The sequence below is a fragment of the Myotis daubentonii genome, chromosome 6 (assembly GCF_963259705.1).
Source record: "Myotis daubentonii chromosome 6, mMyoDau2.1, whole genome shotgun sequence".
Taxonomy (NCBI): Eukaryota; Metazoa; Chordata; class Mammalia; order Chiroptera; family Vespertilionidae; genus Myotis; species Myotis daubentonii.
In genome coordinates, this window is record NC_081845.1 from 54,452,194 (window position 1) to 54,477,343 (window position 25,150).

At 37.2% G+C, this 25,150-nt stretch overlaps 1 protein-coding gene across 4 annotated transcripts in view; it reads right to left on the minus strand.

Moving 5' to 3' along the window:
• Nucleotides 1-25,150, minus strand: part of ORC3 (origin recognition complex subunit 3) — a 59,132-nt gene that overhangs the window by 26,109 nt on the left and 7,873 nt on the right. For 3 of the 4 annotated variants that reach the window (XM_059700996.1, XM_059700997.1, XM_059701000.1), the window contains 8 exons: nucleotides 23,099-23,243; nucleotides 20,516-20,620; nucleotides 19,390-19,535; nucleotides 17,658-17,788; nucleotides 15,745-15,904; nucleotides 14,314-14,427; nucleotides 9,819-9,952; nucleotides 8,840-8,903 (listed from right to left, as the gene is read on the minus strand). In XM_059700996.1, the coding sequence (XP_059556979.1) occupies nucleotides 8,840-8,903; nucleotides 9,819-9,952; nucleotides 14,314-14,427; nucleotides 15,745-15,904; nucleotides 17,658-17,788; nucleotides 19,390-19,535; nucleotides 20,516-20,620; nucleotides 23,099-23,243 (999 nt within the window). The remainder of the gene's footprint in view (nucleotides 1-8,839; nucleotides 8,904-9,818; nucleotides 9,953-14,313; nucleotides 14,428-15,744; nucleotides 15,905-17,657; nucleotides 17,789-19,389; nucleotides 19,536-20,515; nucleotides 20,621-23,098; nucleotides 23,244-25,150) is intronic. The other variant, XM_059700998.1, reaches the window with a different exon arrangement.

Consider the following 25,150-nt stretch of genomic DNA (forward strand, 5'->3'; position numbering starts at 1 on the left):
TTTAAAGTTGAGAAGAAAAAAAAGAAGGTTTAATTACTAAAGCAACACTATGGGGCAAAAAACACGGTAAAAGTATATCCAGTCTCCTGCTATTTCATCTAAAACCTAGAGTTGCCTAACTAATAATAACTAATAATTTATCTATCTTCAATGAAACCTATACATTAAAAGAAAATTATAATGAGGAATTTAAATGACAACCAGCCAGGAAAAATTATTACTAATCTATTTAATGAACGAATTCATAGCATTCCAGAGCCAAAAGAAACTCTAAAGGTTATTTGGTTAAACTTCTTTTAAGGGTCTGAAAGCTATGAGTCATCAGAAGTTTCAGTTAGTGATAGCTGTGTAAGCTTATTCTGCTTAAACTTACTAGAACTTGATTGTTAATTGTCAGAGTATACTCTTTAGCCATTGTACCCAGTTGCACTGTACAATTATTCAAGGGACAGACTATTCAGAAATAAGAAAATGCACAGAATCTTTTAGTCTTTCATCAGCTGCAAATGGTCTAATGTCCCACCTTAGTTTAAATTTCATAGTTAATTTTATGCAAATGTACATGGTTTAGTCAGCTGAATTTTTTAATTTAAAAATGCACTCTCAAAAAGCCCAGTCCTTAAGTTTATAAAATACACAGTTGGGATATAGTTTTCTTGTTGTTTGTTTTTTAAACCTTAACTGCAATTTTTGTGTGTATGTGTGTTTTTTAATTCTTTATTGTTTAAAGTATTACATAAGTCTCCTTTTCCCCCCCAATGACCTCTCCCCGGCTGCCCCCACCCCCCAGCACATGCCCTCACTCCCCTACTGTCCATGTCCATTGGTTATGCTCATATGCATGCATAGAAGTCCTTTGGTTGATCTCTTACCCCCTCACCCCTGCCTTCCCTCATAGATTGGACAGTCTGTCTGATACGAGATACAGTTTTTTTTTTGTTTTTTTTTTAAAGATGATTTTTTTTTATTGCTTAAAGTATTACAAAGGGTATTACATATGTATCCATTTTATCCCCCCGCCCTAGACAGTCCCCTAGCCTCCTCTATCACCCAGTGTCTTATGTCCATTGGTTATGCTTATATGCATGCATACAAGTCCTTTAGTTGATCTCTTACCCCCCTACCTCCTGCCCCCCAACCCTCCCGGGCCTTCCTGCTGCAGTTTGACAATCTGTTTGAGGCAGCTCTGCCTCTGTATCTATTATTGTTCAAAAGTTTATAATGGTCTCTATTGTCCATGAATGAGTGAGATCATGTGGTATTTTTCCTTTATTGACTGGCTTATTTCACTTAGCATAATGCTCTCCAGTTCCATCCATGACGTTGCAAATGGTAAGAGTTCCTTCCTTTTTACAGCAGCATAGTATTCCATCGTGTAGATGTACCACAGTTTTCTAATCCATTCATCTACTGATGGGCACTTAGGCTGTTTCCAGATCTTAGCTATGGTGAATTGTGCTGCTATGAACATAGGGGTGCATATATCCTTTCTGATTGGTGTTTCTGGTTTCTTGGGATATATCCCTAGAAGTGGGATCACAGGGTCAAATGGGAGTTCCATTTTCAGTTTTTTAAGGAAACTCCATACTGTCTTCCATAGTGGCTGCACCAGTCTGCATTCCCACCAGCAGTGCACAAGTGTTCCTTTTTCTCCACATCCTCTCCAGCACTTGTCGTTTGTTGATTTGTTGATGATAGCCAGTCTGACAGGTGTGAGATGGTACCTCATTGCTGTTTTGATTTGCATCTCTCGGATGATTAGTGACTTTGAGCATGTTTTCATATGTCTCTTGGCTTTCTGGATGTCCTCTTTTGAAAGGTGTCTATTTAGGTCCTTTGCCCATTTTTTGATTGGATTATCTTTCTTTTGTTAAGTTGTATGAGTTCCCTATAAATTTTGGAGATTAGGCCCTTATCAGATATGTCATTGGCAAATATGTTTTCCCACACAGTGGGTTTTCTCGTTGTTTTGTTGATGGTTTCTTTTGCTGTGCAGAAGCTTTTTATTTTGATGTAGTCCCATTTGTTCATTTTTTCTTTAGTTTCAAGTGCCCTAGGAGCTGTATCAGTGAAGAAATTGCTTCGGCATATGTCTGAGATTTTGTTGCTTTTGGATTCTTCTAGAATTTTTATGGTTTCCCGTCGTACATTTAAGTCCTTTATCCATTTTGAGTTTATTTTTGTGTATGGTGTAAGTTGGTGGTCTAGTTTCATTTTCTTGCATATATCTGTCCAATTTTCCCAGCACCATTTATTGAAGAGACTATCTTGGCTCCATTGTATGTTCTTGCCTCCTTTGTCAAATATTAATTGAGCATATTGGTTCGGGCCGATTTCTGGGGTCTCTATTCTATTCCATTGATCTATATGCCTATTCTTGTGCCAGTACCAGGCAGTTTTGAGAACAGTGGCTTTGTAATACAACTTGATATCTGGTATTGAGATCCCACCTACTTTGTTCTTTTTCAGGATTGCTGCAGCTATTCGGGGTCTTTTTTTATTCCAGGTGAATTTTTGGAGAGTTCGTTCTAGATCTCTGAAGTATGCCGTTGGTATTTTAATGGGAAGTGCGTTGAATTTATAGATTGCTTTGGGTAGTATGGACATTTTAATGATGTTGATTCTACCAATCCATGAACACGGTATGTTCTTCCATCTGTTTATGTCTTCCTCTATATCTTTTTTCAACGTCCTGTAGTTTTCTGAGTAGAGGTCTTTTACCTCTTTAGTTAAGTTTATTCCTAGGTAGCTTAATTTTTTTGGTGCAATGGTAAACGGGATTGTTTTTATAATCTCTCTTTCTGAAAGAGATACAGTTTTAAGACAATATTTAGTAAACACAAAGTCCATAATTTCAAGGGAGTTGAAGGTTTTTTTTAACACCTTGAGTCCAGTCAGAGGATAATGAAAGTGAATCATTAGTTCAGATTTGGATTTCACAGATTAGTATAATACTTAAAATAAGGTAAGGGAAAGATAAATAAGACAGGGAGTCAATCTAGTTCTGTGGTTCTCAAGAATGGTCTCTAGCATTACCTGGAACCCTGCTGGAAATACAGAGCTACAATGAGAACCTCTGGGGATAGAGCCCAGAAATCTCCTTTAACAATCTCTCCAAGTGATTCTGATTTGATAACCATTGGTTTAGTTCATTAGCGTAAAGAGGAAAGTAGATTTTTAGGGCAGAAAGAGCCCAGACATAAAGAGTATGCATTTTTTTGGAATATACTTTGAGGTATATGTCTTAGAAATCTTAGTTTAGAAACTAGGTACAAAAACAAACACTAAGCCCATCCAGCATAGCTCAGTGGTTGAGTCAGGGGTCCTCAAACTATGGCCCGCAGGCCACATGCAAATACAAATATTGTATTTGTTCCCGCTTTGTTTTTTTACTTCAAAATAAGATATGTGCAGTGTGCATAGGAAATTGTTCATAGTGTTTTTTTTTAAACTATAGTCCGGCCCTCCAACGGTCTGAGGGACAGTGAACTGGCCCCCTGTTTAAAGAGTTTGAGGACCCCTGGTTGAGTGTTGACCTATGAACTAGGAGGCCACGGTTCAACTCCCAGTCAGGGCACATGCCCAAGTTGCGGGCTTGATCTCTAATGTGGGGTGTGTAGGAGGCAGCCAACTAATGATTCTCATTATTGATGTTTCTATCTCTCTCCCTCTCTGAAATCAATAAAAGTATATTTTAAAAAAAATAAAAATAAACTCTAAGCGTAGGAATGTCTATATAACTATGTAATCTATATGATTATGTAAAATATTTTATATATAATCTATATATATAAAAGTCCAGTGACCGCTATGGCGGGAGGACTGGACGACCAGAATAACTGGTCGCTATGATGCGCATTAACCACCAGGGGGCAGACGCTCAACACAGGAGCTGTCCCCCTGGTGGTCAGTGTGCTCCCACAGCTGGAGCTCCACTCAGCCGGAAGCAGGACTCATGGCTGGCGAGTGCAGCGCCAGTGGCGGGAGCCTCTCCTGCCTCCACGGCAGCGTTCAGGAGCGGTGAGCAAGCAGTAAGGAGCGAGGGGTCCCGGATTGCAAGAGGGTGCAGGCCAGGCTGAGGGACATCCTCCCCTCCCCCATCCCCACCCCTGTGCACAAATTTCATGCATCAGGCCTCTAGTATTTATATATAGTATATAAAACAGTATAGTATATAAAACTATGTATTCATATGAGATCTTAATTTTTATAATAGTAAAAATAGTAACAATATGATTTACATTTACAAAAGTTTTAGTTATATTTGTTTTTAACTTTCACTTGCTGAGCAGACTTTGATTATCACTAAACCTATAAGAAAATTGTACTAGGAATTATTATCTGATTATTTAGATAAGGAAATAGAGGCTTAAATAGGGTAAGTGATTTTCTTAAGTACACATGGTTCTTGAGTAGCTGAAGATAAAATGTAAGATTTCTGAGTTTAAGATAAGGATCTTTCCCTACATCACGCAGTACCATATTTTAATGTGACATTTTTTCCAATTTTTAAAACTGTAGCAAAATTCAACATGAAGTTGAATTATATTGTATTTAAAAACAAAATTATAAAAAGAAAAAAGCATTATAAGAATAAAATATTCAAAGATGCTTTCACTCTACACTATTCAAATCAACAGACACACTAATTTTTCATAGACCTCTTCTGTCCTTTGAATTCAGCAGGTAGCCTGAAGATAACTTTTTCAGGCTAAGGGTATAAATCTTTATGCTGCTTCATATTCTATGTAAGTCTCAAAAAATATGCCTCTAAATGAAAAAACATAAAATCCTAAAATGAATTCGGGAAAGATAAGAAGCAGGCTGATGAGTGCAACAAGAACAAGTACAGTAGAAATAAATGCTTAGACAGTACACAAAAAGTTACTGAAAAGCAGAGATAAATATCAGGCTATTTCTACAAGAGACTAGCCTAGACATTCTCTCCCTTTGTAACTCAATGGTTAAAGGTACTCTAAAAATCTATTCCTGGCTTTTAAAAATACACTCTCGAAAGAAAGTTCTAGCAGGAAATGCACTTGGCAACAAGCTCACTTAGCAGAGAGCTAATCTATGTGATCTTAAAAGACTTTAGTAAACATGCACACATCCTTTTCCAGTGGCTCTTAATTTTCCTCTCTACCAAAATAACCTGCATTAGGGTTTGAGGATTTTCTGTACTGCTCCAGAAAGGTTACAGAAATTATGAAAACGATTCTTAAACTCAATCTAGAAGTAATTTTATATTAAGGCCCAGTGTGAATTCTGCATTAAAAATGATGTTTAATAGCTTAGCTGGTGTAGCTCAGAGGTTCAGCTTTGACCCAGGAACCAAGAATTAGCTGGTTCAATTCCTGGTCAAGGTGCATGCCCAGGTTGTAGGCTTGATCCCCAGTAGTGGGTGTGCAGGAGGCAGCCGATCAATAATGTTTCTCTTTCATTGATGTTTCTATCTATCCCTCTCCTTTCATCTCTCTCTAAAAAAATAAAGAACATATTTTTAAAAAGTAATCCTATATAATAAAAGCCTAATATGCTAAGTGTCCGGTCGTCCAGTCGGCCGTTCAACCAATCAAAGCGTAATATACTAATGATATGCTAAGGCCGCTCAACCACTCGCTATGACGTGCACTGATTACCAGGGGGCAGACACTCTGACCAGTAGGTTAGCTTGCTGCTGGGGTCCGGCTGATCGGGACTGAGTGACACAGGCCAGACACACCCTGGAGCCCTCCCGCAGTCCCTCCCCGGCTGGCCAATCTCCTGTGTCCCTCCCTGGCCCTGACTGTGAACTGGTGGGGTCCCTCGGCCTGCCCTGCACCCTCTAGCAATCCGGCACCACTCGGGGGATATCGGAGAGCCGGTTTCTGCCTGATCCAAAGCAGGAGCTGCCCCCTGGTGGTAGGTGTGTTCCTGCAGGGGGAGTACTGCTCAGCCTGAAGCTGGGCTCACACCTAGAGAGCACAGCAGCGGTGGCGAGAGCCTCTCCTGCCTCCTCAGTAGCACTAAGGATGTCTGACTATTGGCTTAGGCCCACTCCCCGGGGGTAGCGGGCCTAAGCCATCAGTCAGACATCCCCTGAGGCTCCCGGACTGTGAGAGGGCACAGGACTAAGGGAACCCCCGTGAGTGCACGAATGTCATGCACCAGGCCTCTAGTCTATATCTATCTATCTATATAAAGAGCCAGGGTCCGTAACAACCAAGGTTTGACCAAATACCAGAAGTCAGTGCTGGGTTGCCATGGCGACCCAGCACTGACTGCAGCAGGTGACGGCGCAGCGACCCAGCACTGACTGCCAAGGGGGCTGTGGATCAGGCCCAGAGAGAGGCCTGCAGAGAGAGAGGCAGGGTCTGATTCCCAGCCTCCGTGGAAGCTGTTGATCAGCCGTTGCCTCTCTCTCCCCCGGCTTTGCCAGCAGCCATGCCTCTGTTTCTCTCTGGGCCTCCTCAGGGGCTGCTGATCAGCCCCACCTCTTTGATCAGGCCCAGAGATAGGCCCGGAGATGCTGACTGGCACAGAAATGTACCAATCAGAACCAAATCTGGGTGAAATGCCAGGAGCCAATGGCTGCCTAGGAGGCAGAGCTTCTGATGCTGACTGGCATAGAAACTGACCAATCAGAACCTAATCTGGGTGAACTGTGAAGGCAGAACCTAAGGTGGGGGCTGAGGAGGGGTTTTAAGGGCAACAACTGTTTGGTGTAAGGTGTAAGAAAGCAGTTCAATTTTTTCATGACCGGTTTGGTAGTATAATGCTTATGGCTGGCTATCAGTCCAGATATAGGGATTATGTGTTTTTGTCTGTCCAGAGCATCTCCTCCTGCTGAAAAAGGCAATCGTATCCTATATAATCTATCTATACTACTAAAAGGGTAATATGCTAATTAGACCGGGTCGACTGGCCATCTTCCGGACGTCCAACTTCCTTCCAGGCAAAGCCATTGTGGTGAGGGCCGAGGCAGAGGCAGTTAGGAGCGATCAGGTCAGCAGGGGAGGGCAGCTGGGGGTGAGATCAGGCTGGGAGGGGAGGGCAGTTAGGGGTGATCAGGCAGGCAGAGGCAGGTAGGGGCCATCAGGCAGGCAAGCAGGTGAGCAGTTAGAAGCCAGCAGTCCCAGATTGCAAGAGGGATGCCCCCAATTGGAGAGGGTGCAGGCTAGGCTGAGGGAAGCCCCCTGTGTATGAATTTCGTGCACCAGGCCCCTAATATATATATATATATATATATATATATATATATATATATATATATATATATATATATATATATATATAAAGGCCTAAGCAACCATTACAAGCAGTTGACTGGTCGACCAGTTGCTATGACGTGTACTGACCACCAGGGGGCAGATGCTCAATGCAGGAGCTGCCCCCTGATGGTGAGTGTGCTCCCATAGCAGGAGCGCGCTCAGCCAGAAGCTGGGCTCACAGCTGGTGAGAGCAGCTGTGGCGGTGGGAGACTCTCCCACCTCCGCAGTAGCACTGCCGAGCGGTGGCAGCAGGCACAGCAGGGCCGGGATGAGTGGAGCGGTGCCCACCCCAGCTCGGGATCCTTCCGGGCCACCTGCCACTTTGCACACTGCTACATCCCCCGAGGGGTCCGGGATTGTAAGAGGGCACAGGCCAGGCTGAGGGACCCCACCGGTGCACAAATCCATGCACTGGGCCTCTAGTGTTTAATAAAAGCCATTCTCTATTGTAATGTTGTATATCAATTGTACCTCAAGAAAGCCATTCTTAATAATTTTTTAGATTTTACAAAAAGGAGGTAAATTAGTATTTAGAACTATACAGAACATATGCCCTCTGGGGACTAACATTCTTTTACTCAAAATCTGAAAATAATACATAATAGCAAAACTCACACATAGCACCAGAGCTTAACTTCAATCTCATCTTAATTTTATTACAATTTTCTAACAACTTTTTCCTTAAAATGGCATAAAGAGTATAAAAATAAGTGTGACATTATGAATTTCTATTGTCCATCAGTAAGAGACTTGTTAAATAAAATGAAGGGACATTCATTCAATAAAATACTATGCCACTGTTTAGTACAGATATGCAATGATTTCCAAAATTAAGTGCAAAACAAAGCAAGGTAGATATAATAGTGTATATAATATACTTATTTCTGTAAGACAGTGGAGGAAACCCCCATAATATATATATATAATTACTTGTGTATGTGGAGAATATCTCTAGAATAATATGTAAGAAACTAATAACGCTGGCTATATTCAGGAAGGGAAAGAGGGCAGTTGGAATCTTTTCACTCTATATTGCCTTTGCCTTGTGAATGATGTACCATGTCCAACTATTATTCACAAAAGATATAAATCAAACTCTTTCTTTTGATATTCCCTTCATTTTATGGCTAATTCATAATATTTTAAGCTCATTACTTCTTTCCTGGCATTATATTATCAATATATAATGACATTGTATCAAATCAATACCCACTTAGCAGTGGGTTCCTAAACTACATGGCTTCTATGTGCTTTTATTTATGACAGTCTTTAAAAGGACATTAAAATGAAACTGTCTGCAGTTTCCAAACTGTCATGTGGAAAGAAAACTGAGATCTAAAAGTGTTTTCAAAATAGACCATAGGAGAAACCTAATGTTCTAGTTGTTAATAAAGTCTTATCTTTGATATGAGGTTTAGTGTAATCTTTAATAGTCACATTCCTATATGATTATCAAGGACTACTTCATTCTACAAAGCATATTAAGATATACAAATGTTTTGTAAAATTAACTCAATATATATTATGTGTATATTCTTTTTCATTAAGAAAACAAGGAGAATAAAACTGAAATACAGCCACAGTCCTACCTTTAAAAATCTCTCATTAGTCAACAGTGCAACCTGCTTTTCTGTAGCTTGCTTTTCCACGTACCTAAAATGTTTACCGTATCAAACACAAAAAGAGAAAATTAAACATTCTAAGTATTTGAATAACACATGGGGGAAAAGAACTACCTAGATTGGTGGTCACATTCTTTCATTTCTTCTCAAAAATACATTCAAGATGATAGTTTAATGATATTTTTAACCCCTTAAGTCAGCTGCAGTTCACAGTCTAGGGGTCCAATCATAATCTCCAGAAATAGGAAATGTTATTTATAAAAAGTAACTCTGGAGAATCTGTAAATTATGTCTCCTTGTAAAAAATACTTTTCCTCATGCCAAATTTTCAAAGACAACAAAGAAATCTCACAGTTGCCGAAACTGGTTTGGCTCAGTGGATGGAGCGTCGGCTTGCGGACTGAAAGGTCCCAGGTTTGATTCCGGTCGGGGGCATGTGCCTGGGTTGTGGGCACATCCCCAGTAGGAGATGTGCAGGAGGCAGCTGATCGATGTTTCTCATCGATGTTTCTAACTCTCTGTCTCTCTCCCTTCCTCTCTGTAAAAAATCAATAAAATATATTAAAAAAAAAAAAATCTCACAGTTAAAAACAGAACGGGCACAGCCAGTGTGGCTCAATGGTTGAGCATCAATCTATGAAACAAGAGGTCACAGTTTGATTTCCAGTAGGGCACATGCCGGGTTGTGGGCTCCATCGGGGCATCAGGAGGCAGCCAATCAATGATTCTCTTATCATTAATGTTTCTATCTCTCTCTCCCTCTCCCTTCCTCTCTCAAATTAATAAAAATATATTTTCAAAAAACACAGAAGGGTTTTAATCTGCTCTAAAAAAATTAAGTTTCTTTTTCCTTTTTCATCTTTAAAAATAACTGCATCTGAGATCCCTCATTTTGGCCCAAACTCTATCGTAAGACATGTTAAATATACACTTTATTTTTTTTTACCTCCTAAATGATGGAAGACGTCGGATGTTTTCACATTGATTATCTGATAAAAAATGTATTCTTCTCTTGGCTTCTGGGAGATTACAACATAGAACACTGAGGGGCTGGGAATAGAAATGCTCTAATAGAGAAAGCTGAAAAAAATGTAAAGATTAAATATATTTGTTATATTTTGGCAGTAAATCTTTTGCCCTATGTCTGCTCAATATTTTGTTGTTTTTTTAAACAGCAGAAGTATTTATGACACAAAATATACTTAATGGTCACAGTAACACTGCAAAAAATACATAAATGGTTAATACCTTTAATATTTTAAGGTTTTCATTTTGTGGACAAGGTCAGGACATTATAATCTCTGAAGTATAAACTAAAGAAACTAATACAAATAGATAAATTAGTTATTTGCAGAAGTAACTCACTTAAAATAGCAGTACAGTAAATGTTGTGGGGATGAGACTGGGATGTGACCTAAGGTTCTAATCGATGTCCCAAAACTCATAAAAAAATACCAATCTAAAATCAGTGTAAAAACTGGTCTGCTAAATAAATAAAAATGTTACAATGGTAGAAGCTTTGCCTATTCTTTTTTCATAAAAAGAATAATGAAAAATGATGATGGCTAAAGAAAATGTATCTTTTTAAATTCAGTTTTACTTCATGGAGGAAAACATTAAGTACAGTATCTGATAGGTACAAGTAATCTAGTAACTAAAATGCTGTAGTTGTCACAGTATAAGGATGAATGATTTTCCAGATTCTGGCATAACTGATAAGATATATCTCGTAAAACTCTCCAAATATTAAAAACTTTGACTCTAAGCAACCTTCTATTGACCAGTTTGCTTTTTTCCAGATACCTTGATACTGGAGAGACAGTTCCCTACATAGTAGACAAAACACACTGTGATCACTGGGAAATAGCATTCCCATCACAAAATAATAAGTTAATATGCTAGTTTACATAACACTCTTAAGGTATTTGAGCTTGGTCCTTCCTGGGTAAAATAATAATGAATCTCTGAGCCTATAGAGCTACAGACCAGATACCCCAGGCTAGAGAAAATCCTCCAAAATAGTTCATTCTGGAGGAAATATAAGGCTGTAAGGTGAAGGACCAGCCTAACTTAAAAACAAGTATAAATCAGAAAGCAACTATCCATGCCAAGTGCTAAATTATTTTTGCACATATTAACATAATCTTGTTTTTTACTTGTATTTTCCAATGACATTAATGTGGTAATACTTATTCTAATGTTAACACCATTTTTTTAAACATCAGAAAAATAAAAATCAAACATGATAAGGAACTTCCTTGAGAAGATGAATGGGAGCAAGTCACAAGTTACAGTAGAGCTACAAATAGGGTAAGAACCCAGTGTCACTTAACTATTTTGTCCAAGTGCGTCCTCACTCTCTGGGTCAATTAACAAGTTGGTTAACATATCCACCTGATGAAGGAAAGATTTAAACATATGCAGAATGATCATATTCCCTATTTACCTCTACAGAAATCAGGACTTACACATATTTCCCACTGGTGATTAGGAAAACTGGAAAAATGGGGTCTAAATGTTCTGCCACTTATTAGCTATGTGACCTAGGCCAAGCTACTTACCCTAAGGCTGTATTTTCATGTGCAAAATTGAGGGTAATAATACATTAATGAAACAAAGAAAATACTTAGTAAAGTGCACAAAGGAGGTGCTTAGTAAATGATCAGAAACCTATAAAATCATCCAATCTGATTCCCCTTATTTTATAGATGAGAAAACTGAGACCCATAGAGATTAGTAACTTGGTTAATGTCCTTTTCTTCACTCACTTTTTCAATGGTATTTGAGATTACAATTTATATTTCTTAAAGCTCCTTCTTCCCTTGACTTCAGTAGTACTCTACTTTCTATTGGCTTTCCTTTTATTTTTAGTCTCCTTTTCTATTGCTCATGTTTATGTATCAGTCTGCCTTAAGGTTCTACTCTTAGTGCGTTCCTTACTCCTCTGCTTGATGCCTCATACTCATTACATGACTTCAACTAACCACCTTTTAATGATAAATCCTAAATATTTCTAGCCCAGATTTTTTTCCTCAGTGCCAAATCTTTATATCCAAGAAAACCTAAATTAACCTATTCAAAAACTCACCCTTTTCTAACTGGCTTTCATTTATATTAAATGTACACTTAATAAATGGTACCAACCTCCAATCTATCTGCCAAACCAGAATCTTTGTATCTGTCACTTATGCTCCTCTCTTACACATCCTATCATCTACTTAAGTCACCAGATTCTGTTGATTCTATCTCATCCTCAAATCTGTTTCCTCCTCTCCATTCCCACTATCACTACCTTATTTAGCCCTTGTCATATCTTGTCTATATTACTGCAGTAGATCTCTGATAGATCTCTCCCTCTCTGGTTGCCTTTGCCGGGATTGCTCTTCCAATTCTGACCTGGCTAGCTCTTCTTCCTTAGGACACACTTCTTTCTATATAATCTCCAGGAATGTTTCTTTCATAGCATTGACTCAGAACTATAAATGCATGTTTACTTTTCTGCCTCCTTCATTAAGCAATGAGCAATTTGAAGGCAGACATTTCTTTGTCTTATGCATTTCTAGAACTTAGCATGGTGCTTGGATTTTAGTAGGCTCTTAATAAATAATTATGAATAAATAAATAAAATGAAATGAATAAGAAGTTAGAAGTTGTTATAACTCCATCATCATTTAATTTCACATATTGCTAAAGTAAATATTTTCTTGCTTTTAAATACTTTTATAAAAAATATCTAAACTGAAAAAAGACATATATTAGCCACAACAGACCACTACAGTGTTTTATATGGAAGAAGAGTGGATATGGAAAGTAATTTATAATCATCTAGGCACTACATAAACATGAGGTATTATATTGTGCTTTTGTACTGACGTTACTAATATACAGGTTTTAATCAATTTGACAACTGACATATGTTCACAATGATTACACTTTCCTAAGGTATTTTAGGTAGTCACCAAGAGAAGGAAATAATATTAAGTTTTAAACAACTAAAGAATGGGGTCTATTTTTAGTTTAGAATAGATGTTATGAAGCTAGGTTAATGAATTTTTTTCTGGCAATTTAGGAAATCTTGGTGAAAATGCATTCCCAATATATAAGAATAAATATAAATGAACACATACACATATATGCAGAGGACAGCAAGCTATGACCCACAGCCCATTTTTATATGGCCTAGGAATGTTTTTTATATCTTTAAAGGGTTGTTGTTTTTTTAAAAGAAAACAAAGACTATACAACAGAGGCCATATGTAGCATGCAAAGCCCAAAATATTTAATATCTGGTCCTTTACAAAAATGTTTGCTGACCCCTTATATATAACACTAGAGGCTCAGTGTACGAAATTCATGTGGGGGGGGGGAGTTCCCCTCAGCCCAGCCTGCACCTTCTCCAATCCGGGACCCCTTGGAGGATTTCCAACTGCCAGCTTAGGCCCAATCCCGGGGATCGGGCCTAAACCAGCAGTCGGATATCCCTCTCACAATCCTGGACCATTGGCTCCTAACCGCTCACCTGCCTAATGGCCTGGTCACCCCCAACTGCCCCCCTGCCGGCCTGGTCGCCCCTAACTGCCCCCACTGCCGACCTGGTCACCCCCAACTGCCCCCACTGCTGACCTGGTCACCCCCAACTGCCCTCCCCCTGCTGGACTGGTTGCCCCACACAGCCTGCTGTTCAGTCGTTTGGTCATCCCTCACTAACTCCCCTGCTAACCTGGTCGCCCCATGCAACCTGCTGCTCAGTTGTTTGGTAGTCCCCTCACTAACCCCCCTGCCAGCCTGGTCATAGGCAGCCATCTTGTGAGGGCATGAGGGTCAATTTGCATATCACCTCTTTATTATATAGGATTTCCTAGGTAGAAAGTCTATAAGCTTTCATCAATTTTTTTTAAAAAGGTCTCTTGCCAAGACTGGTTTGGCTCAGTGGATAGAGCGTTGGCCTGTGGACTGAAGGGTCCCAGGTTCGATTCTGGTCAGGGGCATGTGCCTTGGTTGTGGGCACATCCCCAGTGGGAGGTGTGCAGGAGGCAGCTGGTCAATGTTTCTCTCTCATCGATGTTTCTGACTCTCTATTTCTCTCCCTTCCTCTCTGTAAAAAAATCAATAAAAATATATAAAAATAAATAAATAAATAAATAAATAAATAAATAAATAAATAAAAAGGTCTCTTTTCCCATCCCACCCCCTAACATGGTTAAGAATCATTGGAATGGACAGGGGCCCTTTTCCATTTTGCTATCCAATTAATGCATTCTCTATATTTTTGCTGCAAGGTAACAAAGCAATAGTAGGACCTAGAATAATGTAACTTGAATTTACTTATTCTAGATTTTGCCATTTAAAATGCCTTAAATATCACACTAGTCAATTTGAAATAACATGCAAATTATTTAGAATCAGCTTGTGAATTTTCAAATCCATTAGTGTCTTCTTACCTGAAGTCCTTTTATAAAGTTCTGTATTGAGAAATCATAATATAAAAAGATGCTGGTCAGAATCTGTAATACTTTTTCACTTAGTTTAAAGGGAAACTGAGTTGTAAGAAGTAGCTGAAAGAGATAAATGGAGGACAGGACATACTCCTTGTTAGTCTTTTTCTTCATAAATATCAAGTATAAGTATTGAGTCAAAGAATAAGACACAGTAACTATAAGAGTTATAATAGTAGCTAGGTTTTTTAGGTTAAACATCAACTAAAATTTTAAATTAATTTACACAACAATAACAAAAAGGAGCTGTTCATACCACACGCTCAAAATCAAAGATGTCCATCACCTCCTATTCAATTCCTCATTTTTAAAAATACTGCCTATCAACTATATAAACCCCTTTCTCCCACCAGAAGCCACTGAAGCTACAAGTTTTGGCAATTCTTGTTATCTGATTTCTTTCTCATCCCTGTTGATACACTTTATGTACTATTAGATAAGAAACCCCAAATTAACATGTTTATTTCAAAAATATAAAATAGCTGAATTTGTATTAACTAGCTAATTTTCAATGGCCTATAGTGAAGATTTCACATCTGAAAATGAAGTCATATTAGACTTAAAATTTTTTTTTTAATAATTTATCTTTATTGTTGAAAGTATTACAGATGTCTTCCTTCCTCCTCCCTCACTGGCCCCCTCCACCCCACTCCTGCCCCTCCCCAGGTCTAGACATTTTAAACAGAAACATGGTCATAGAAGGCCAACTGAACTTGGCTACAACCAAGCAATTTTAAAAACTATAGCTGGAAAAATTTTCCCTAGAGTGTCAGCAAACCAATGGATACCACCTTTATGGGGAAAAACTGTAGAAGTGGTTAGTAACTAAATGGAAGGTTGTCATTAGTTTACCTTACACAAGCAACATAAAGCACACCTCAAGGGAGCTGAGTCTAGCAACAATTTGTGGAAGGTCAATACTAAAGAAGTGTATTTCTATTTAGGTAGAGGCATAGAGCTATGGTTTGGGAAAATATTAGTATTTATTTTCAGTCAAGAGCAGCATGACAAGAGTCCACTAAAAATTTCAAATCATTTAATATTAAATATAAGAGTCAAAATATTGTTACTGTTACCAGGAAGTCATTAAATTCTGTAAAAATTTATTTTTAACACCAGTAATTTTCCATTGAGTAATAACTGATTGATAGCTATAGATTGACAGATATCATTCTTTTCATAAATCTTATCTTTTTATCTCAAGAGGCAATACTATACCACAAAATCATTCAATAAAAATATTAAAATATGTGAAGGAATATGTTCAATATCATACTCTGAAGAGATGCAGAAATTTATCATTAACATTTATACTTATAATCTATTCTTGGCAATTTTCTTTCATCCTATTTCACTGATAAATTTTTTTATTTTTACCTTATCAATTACTGTAGTCAGGTGCTCCTTGCAAGACAAAGATTGGAATATTTCTATACACAACATAGATGATACTGCATGAGGAAGCAACCGATGGATGATAACAGGAGATGTGGCAATTCCAAAAATGAGTATTAGTGGAAATTCATGTAGATGCTGACTAGTTTAAAAAAAAATACAGAAGTGGGATTTCTTTAGCAAATATATTTCAAAACAATCTCAAGTGTTAGAAGAGGTGTAAGATACCATACAATTTAACCTCTCACCCAAAATTTGAGTCCCATTTACAGTCTTCCTCAGAGTTAGTTATCCAGCCTATGCTTTAAGAGTTCAGTGACATGAAGATTACTAATTTTCAAGGTAACTTATTCTATTTATAGACATTTCTAACAGACACATTTCGAAGACATAGTTTTAGTGGACGTTACTAAAAAATATTACATCCTTTCCTCGCATCCTTAACTCAAACTTATTGAATATGATTGATCCTTAGCATTACCAACAGGAACACAAATGACTTCCCCAGAGTAAAACAGTTCTCTTCTTGAGAGCTACTGCAGGCTAGTCCTATGTAACAAGGCTGCTGATCTTGCTTACTCCCTCCTGTTAGCTATTGCTTTTCATAGTATAGCTGTATACAGTTCTACCATCATAGGAGTATTGCATGGACTCTGTTACTGTTTTAAGTTCTTTTTCCTTACTTTTGATGGTAAAAGTAGTCACAAGTCTGAGCTTCATAAAAGTAGAGCTTTTCCATCACTATTCTATACTGTACATTTTTCAGTATGTTAAGCATTCAGTACTGGCATTACGAAAAGTCTGAGGCCCTAACTGGTTTGGCTCAGTGGATAGAGCATCAGCCTGCGGACTGAAGAGTCCCAGGTTCGATTCTGGTCAAGGGCATGTATCTTGGTTGTGGGCACAAACCCAGTAGGGGGTGTGCAGGAGGCAGCTGATCGGTGTTTCTCTCTCATCAATGTTTCCAACTCTCTATTCCTCTCCCTTCCTCTCTGTAAAAAATAAAATAAAAAAATATATATTTTTAAAAAGTCTTAGGATCTAGAAATCTTAGTTTTAATGGGGAAAAAAGACACTATCAAAATAGGAATAATAAGTATATTAGTAAATTAAACACATGTAGCCCTGACTATTAAACAAGTTAACATATAGGAAACAAAATAAATTATACTTTAAAAAATGTACCACGGGTAATGCAAGCTATTGGATTTTAAGATAGAGTTAAATCTCACAGGTTTGCCTTAAAGATCCAATGAGATCAAGGAAGTAGATTCTCACTAGATATCTATAACAATAAAAGCATAACACGCTAATTAGACCGGATGACCTTCCGGACGAAGCTGTGGCGGTGGGGGCCAAGGCAGAGGCGGCCACCACGGTGGTGGGGGCCGAGCCACTTGCACAAATTTTGTGCATCAGGGCTCTAGTATTATATAAAATAATATTATTTAGAAAACATTCTTGCTCAGTAGAGCTAACTCAAACAGTAGGGCTAACTCAAAACTTCTAAGGGTGGAGAGGTAACAGAAAATAATACCTGACAAAAACATCTCAATCTGAAATACTTTATACATTCAAGGAGCAAGTAAGAGACAGACAATCTTGGCGAGATAGAAATTAGATTCTATACTGCCTTATCATGCTAATTTAAAATTGGCTGACTTTTGTCTTTTGATTCTCATTCTTTGGTCAAAAAGCAAATGAAAATCTGATAGGAGATCTTTGAACATTCAATTATAAGGAATTTGAAATCATCTTGCTTTACATCCTTTTGGTATTAAAATAAAGATTATGTTGCCATTCATTTTCTCTGAAAAAGACTGTTTTAAGTTAAAGATGGTATGGTTTCTTAATACAAGAAATTTTATGCAAAAACCAGGTGATACATCATCTACCTGCTGATAATTATGAAGTCTTGGAGTACTTTTGTGGCGAAGCTTTCCATATCTTTTAAGATAAGCACAACAGGAGGAGATTGCCCTTGGCTAGAAGTCCTCTTCTTCCGTGGCTTTCCTGGGTCTGTCTTCTTTTAAGCCATTGTGAAAAGAAGGAGTTAAAAAGTAAGCCTTATCAACCAAATAATGCTATACCTGTAGATCTCTCTCCCTTTATATTTCACAGTAACAGTGTGTGTGTTTTTTTATTTCTCCCACATATTAAACTGAAACTCATTCCAACATTTATTAGCAGAATCTTTCCATTTGACATGGGAATAATAACCAAGAAGAAAAAGGTCCAGTAAAATCTATAACTCATAAGAAATATTTATATTTTCTGCTATCTGAAAAAATGAACGAAAAGCATAGGGAGAAGAGAACATTCTCTATAAAATTTATTTTTCTGTTGGCAGAATGTCATATTTTCCTTTGCTTTAAAGGTGAGAAGTAGTATTTTTAATTAAAATGCATAATGAATAACCCAGCTCCACTACTGTAAAATTTCAAGTTGAAAAACATCTTAAATTATCATCTAGTCCAATCCCAATCTTTTAAATTGCATACAGTATTTGATTTCTACAAAATCTAAAATTCTGGCCCCGGCCATTGAGGCTCATTTGGTTGGAGTGTTATCCCGTACACTGAAAGGTTGTGGGTTAGATTTCTGGTTAGGGTACATACGTAAGTTGTAGGTTCAATCCTCAGTGGCAGCATACAGGAGGCAACTGATGAATGTTTCGCTCATACATCGATGCTTCTCTCTCTTTTTCTCTTTCTTTCTCTCTCCTTGCCTCCCTCCCTCTCTCCCAACCTCCCATGAAACACATGCAGGAGTCACCCAATCGATGTGTTTCTCTCACATCAATGTTTCTGTCTCTCCCCTTCCCTTCCACTTTCTCTAAAAATCAATGGGAAAATAACCTTAAGTGAGGATTAATAACCACAACAAAAAATCTAATTCTGGATCAAATTAAGATACTGCAGTAAGCATTAGACCCAATTTGATACCTACATATTGCAAAAGGAAGCTTCACTTATGATGACTTCAGCAAATACATCCATCAAAAAATGTCAATACAGTATTTTTTCCCATACTATCTGGCTACACAGCATCACAAACTAAAGCTATAGTTTTATGGTATAGTTATCCATGAATCACCTAAGTTATTCATTTTCACCAGAGACTAACATGGTAGAATAAAATTTCTTTTTATTTATCTGTTTATTGAATACACTTTACTTAGAGAGCATTTACTCCCCAAGAATTCTAAACATGGAACAAATTTAAAGTTCTTAAAAATATATACCTATGGCTATTTCTCATCAGACTAAGTTGATAACAGATACTGACAGCATGGTTCTACTACACAAAAGCAAATATTGAGGAACCTATGAGATAATATATTAACATTATAGACATTGTTACAGAGATAAAATCTGCAGCAGAACCAATTCCAAATGCTGTTTGTCACTAGATGACATTCTCCCACAAATAAAATGGCCTTGTAGGAACCTAAACTTCTACCAGGAAATAGGCTGCATACTGATAAAAGATGCTACTATTAAATTAACAGCTAGTGCTACATAAGCATATCCTTATTAGAACAAAATAGTACTATGCTTAATATAATCCCAAGCCTCTTCAATCATATGCCAATTTCCTGGGAGAAAATTGTCAGTGTACATTTACCTGTGTGACATTCATATACCAACTCGAAAGAGAATCCATTGAACAATGTGTCCTTTTCTGGATATCTTTTTCCTCCTCTTTGGATTCCACATCTACATGGCAGTCCATCAACTGTGAGAACACCTTTTGTAAAAAATGTTTCATATCTGCAGTAGATAAAACATAAGAAAGCTTATCTCTCCTTAAAGCAAATCTAAAACAACTGAAACTTCCTGATCAGTAGAATGTGTTTTCTATACTTAACATTAATTAGCTTCACATATTGACTATTAATGTTCATTAGTATTCTCTCAATATTTAAATTTCATTAATTGAGACTAACACTAGGCCAAAGTTTATTTGTATTGTCTATAATAAAAGTGTTACCTAAATAAATGTATAACTATGAAAACTATTAATTATATTAGGAATAATATATATTTAAATTACTTCAGGACAGCAAAATGTTTTTAAGGACCCTAAAAAAGACCAAAAGTGTTATTTACATAAGTTATTTTACTGATTATAAATCTTCCTTAAAGTCATTTTTAAAGATGTCCTAAGGGCTTTTACTTCATTACAATCAATTAATGAATATGAAAGTAATATAAAGCACATAAGCACATCAGTCCAAATCTAAGCACATTTTACTCTTAGTGTCTACATCCTTTATGATTTATTTAATGGCTTCAGATACCCAAGGTAAGCTCTGACAATGGACCATTTTTACCAATGGTGGCCTTTCAAAATGGAACAATAAGATGATCTGAGATGATCTGAGCCTATAAATATAAGCCTATGTAATCTATTCTCTGTTAGGCTAAGTAAGAACTCCCAATTCCTCAATTCTCAGCTCTCTGTCCCAAACATTCTAACTTGAAATGCCTGGACTATTACTGGCAGTGAAGCTCATATGGCAGGAGTAGGGCTGGAATAAAGTGTCAAAGACTCCTGCAACTTAGGAGGCACTAAACTTCACCCTGCTAAAATATAGTACCATACTCTTCCCACAAATAAAAAAGGGATGAAGAAAGCTTGAGAGACACAGACAGACAAACATGGAGAGATACACAAAGAAAGATGGAGAGAGAAGGGCCGAAGAAATTGGTAACACCTCACCAAGGTTATTAAAGCATTTATACTTTACCTGGACAGTCTCTAGCTTGTAATGAGACTACATATGGAGTGACATTATTCTGAACGGCTTCTGTTAGGCTTCTGAATGTAAATTCATGATCTGTTACATTCACACCTATGGGATTATACATCAATATTACACCATCATTTTTATTATTAATAATTTAACAACAAAAGCTATTTAACATGTCAAGTTAATTGCTAAGTAAAAGTATTTTTACATGATTAATAAAACAACACACTGCATAAATGAAGAGATCTCCAGTAATACTAGATATCTAGAGGCACACACTATACTTATTTGTTAGGAAAGATATTTAGCACAATTTCTCTTTTAAAAAAAAATTACTGGGGATGTGTAGTTGACCCTTGAAAACATCTTAAGAACATCTTGAAAACATTGCATTTCTTTGTCACATTCATTAAGAGCTCTTTAAAATAATTACTCAAAAATAAAGACTATGGATTCCAATCTTACTGTGACCCTCACTTAACAGCTGAGGAGAATCCAATCAGTAATATTATTTATGATCACAGTAGTAAATATAATAGGTAAAGTGTACACTAAACTGATTTCCGAGGAAAGAGTCTAAAACCAAATTATACTATAGTTTTTGGTCCTTTAGGTATTTACTAAATTCCGATTCTCATTTCCACACATCAGAATTTTAGTGCTCTTCTTGCAGTTATCAGAATTGAGTGAAAACTTCCCACTACTTTGGAAAAAATTCTATTAACTGGTAACTTCCCTAAGGTCCCAATCTGTGCTTTCTAGAAAGAGCTTAGGCATTTCGGCAGATGCCAGCAGCAGACATCCTGAAACTACTTGAGGCTTGCTACTATAAACCTTCAACTGCTTGCAAGAAAGGTTCAGAATCATCCAGACCACCAATAGTCAACATTTTTTTCCTAGGAGAGGCAACACACAAAAATGTTGGCAGGATATTTTTAAACAGACATACACTAAAAGAAATAAACATATACCTTACGGAAAATAGAAACTGTGCAATGTGATTAAATAACTTTGAGTACAGATTTTTTTAAAAATATATTTTATTGATTTTTTACAGAGAGGAAGGGAGAGAGACAGAGTCAGAAACATCGATGAGAGAGAAACACCGATCAGCTGCCTCCTGCACATCTCCTACTGGGGAAGTGCCCGCAACCCAGGTACATGCCCTTGACCAGAATCGAACCTGGGACCTTTCAGTCCGCAGGCCGACGCTCTATCCACTGAGCCAAACCGGTTTCGGCTACAGATTTTGTTAAAATGTCAAAATGATATTCCTAGCATGCATTACAGTCTAAGATTATGATACTACATCTCTGAACAAATTTAGGAGTTTAGTAAAGCACTGGCTTATCTTGTCTGACTGACTTTGTAAGCTATTTAACACTGTTCTTTAAGATAATGCACTTGTCTATTGGAAACAAGATAATCAGCGTCTGTAACTGGAAAAATGTTCTTCTCAAACTACTGACTTTCAAACACATGATTTCCATTAGCTTCTCTTCTCCTTTTGGCACGAGGCAGAGAAGAGATTTAAACAGTGCTCTCACAACAACCTATCAGGCCATCCCTCTTGATCGTGTTTCTCCCACTTCAATTACTGTAACATGGCAATAGAGAAAGAAAGCAGCCAACAAACAGTATAAGCCAGCCATCACTGGGCTTCAGTTTCTCATCCATAATGGAAAGGGTTTTCAAATTAATTGGCAGGTTGCACTGAGAAGCTGCTCCACAGCATTTTAAAATCATTCCACAAAGTCTTATTACTCAGAGTGGTCCTGGGATCAGCAGTGTTGGCATCAGATACCGGCGTATTAGAAATACAGTGTTTTAGGCCCTGCCCCAGACTTATTAGTGAAAATTTTCATTTACTAAGATCCCCTAGAAGTTATTTTTAGGTACATGAAAGTTTGAAAAGTACTGCCCTGAATGTCAGGAAGATAATTAACAGTATTAGGCAGGATGTTTTAAACGAAATGAAAAAAACCCGCTATTATTTCAAAGAAATTTTTCCATTACCTGCAAGCCAGATATTTGGTTAAAATTGCATGTTAATGATAGAAATTTAAGTAACTGAGAAATTTACAACCTGTAGTCTGAAAGCAGTTTATATATAATTCATCCAAAATTCTTTTAAACAATTTCTACTAATACAAAATTATGAAACAAATATTAAAAAAACTACAAGGAAATAAAATTAGTCATAGAATAACTGCACTGAAGAAATGATAAAAAGATATAAAAATAAAACCTTTTAATATACTGGTTTCTTTATTACCAAATTCAAATCTCATCTACTTTCATAATATAACTAAAGAAGAGAAGAGTAACATATATATTTCCCCTTCATTTTTTGACAGAAAGTTGATGAGGGTACTAGCTAACCCAAATCAATTTCTTCTAATTTATAGATTCATGATCAATATAAAGAACTTTTATTGGTTTTGAAATTATGCCTAACAAAATATGATTGTTTTAATTCTGTAAATGAGAGCGACAAACAGGTTTACCAGAACAGATTATTCCCCACTATTCTCAAAAACAGAGCCACCAATTTTAAAAAACAAACAAATCTGTACATACCTAGAATAAGAGCAGCAGTTGGAATTTCTCTTAATTTTATTTGACAGCCCCAGTCTCTTGAATTCTTCTGGAATCCAGAATGAGACTTTTGTAGAAATTTGATTAGACTGTCAAACAGGTTTTTATTTAATTCCTCTTGCATTTGCTACACAGAACACACAAAATTTTATTCATTATAATTAGCAATAATCTGATGTGTCTTTCAAAATTTGGGAAAGAAAACTATCATGAATTCAATTCTAAAGATTACATGTAAAATTACAATCATGATGAAAAAAAATGTTTTTCTTTAAATCTCCAATGATTAGGGCTTTGGATCTCCTCATTAAAGAGACTCATTTAATCATTCAACAAACACTGATTAACCACCATCTTACAAATGAAAGATACAGTAGGTCCTCAGGTTATGTTGGAGATCCATCCCTACGGCGCGATGTAACGCGATTTTCGATTTTCGCAGTAAGTGGGAACCCACCTCCATAAGCACCTACATCACTCACATGGAGCACATACACAGCAGTAATGAAGTGAAACAGTAATAAACATTTAAAAGAAAGATAACAATTCCTGACCTTGTGGTAAATAATAAAAAACATAAAACACATATGTACATATGTTGAAATGACAGAACTATTTTTTTTTTTATAAATAAATGGGAGATGGTGACGTAACCACAAAACTACGTACGTGAGTCCAACATAACCCAAGGACTGTCTGTAGTCCCTACCCTAAAATGTAAAGAAACTGAGCAAGAACACTTAAAATGCAAATAATGTTGTGTAGAGTGCCATGACAATATAGGAATAAAGAGTAGGACCATCCAACTTAAGCTGAGGAGGTGATATGTCTGAGCCAAAGCATTAGAGCAGGTGATGGAGTTGGTTATGGTAGGTAAAGGAAGTCTGAATGAATAAATAGTAAAGGAGGCAAGGAAGGAAGAAAGTACCAAACAACTGAAGAGTCACAGATATAGCTAAGCATAAAGAACATGAAAAGTGGTAGGGAATGAGATTGGACAAATAAGCAAAGGGCTAGACCAAGAAAAAATATATTTGATGGTAAAGAGTTTGGATTTTATCATGTAGGGAGAACCACTGAAGACATTTGAAGTAGAGGTATGATTAAATCGGGATTAGGAAGGGTTAATCTGACAGCACCGTGAAAGCATTTGGCCTCGGAGTTGGAAAACCCCTGTTGCAGGACCTAAGACTGTATCTGCATGAAAGGAGGACTTTTCTAATTTGGCCAACAGTGCCACAGGGACTAGTGGCAGATCTGAAGGATTTTACACTAGAGTCAGTTAGCAGGATATCATGACAATCAGGTAAAAAATAAGGAGGACCTAAACTGGAAACCACAAACTCAAATATCTTCAAGGGTCACATGGAATACATGCATGAGCAAAGCCACTAGGTGTAAAGCAATAAAGTGTGGCGGGAAGCAGTAATAAACTGAAAAGCACATAACCGTCCGAAAGGCATTAAAAAAAAAAAAATAAGACTGGTGCAGCCACTGTGGAGAATAGTATGGAGTTTCCTCAAAAAACTAAAAATGGAACTCCCATTTGACCCAGTGATTCCACTTCTAGGAATATATCCCAAGAAACTAGAAACACCAATCAGAAAGGATATATGCATCCCTATGTTCATAATGGCACAATTTACCATAGCTAAGATTTGGAAAGAGCCTAAGTGCCCATCAGCAGATGAGTGGATTAAAAAACTGTGGCACATCTACATGATGGAATACTACACTGCTGTAAAAAGGAAGGAATTCTTACTATTTGCAACAGCATGGATGGACCTGGAGAGCATTATGCTAAGCAAAATAAGCCAGTCAGAGAAAGCACATGATCTCACTCATCTACACTAATAAAAGAGAAAAATGGTAATTGGCGTACGACACTACCCTTTTCATTGGCTAATCAGGGCTATATGCAAATTAACTGCCAACTAAGATTGGCAGTTAACTGCCAACAAGATGATGGTTAATTTGCATATGTAGGCACAATGCAGGGAGGCGAAAGGGAAAGCAGGAAGAAGCCCCCTGCCA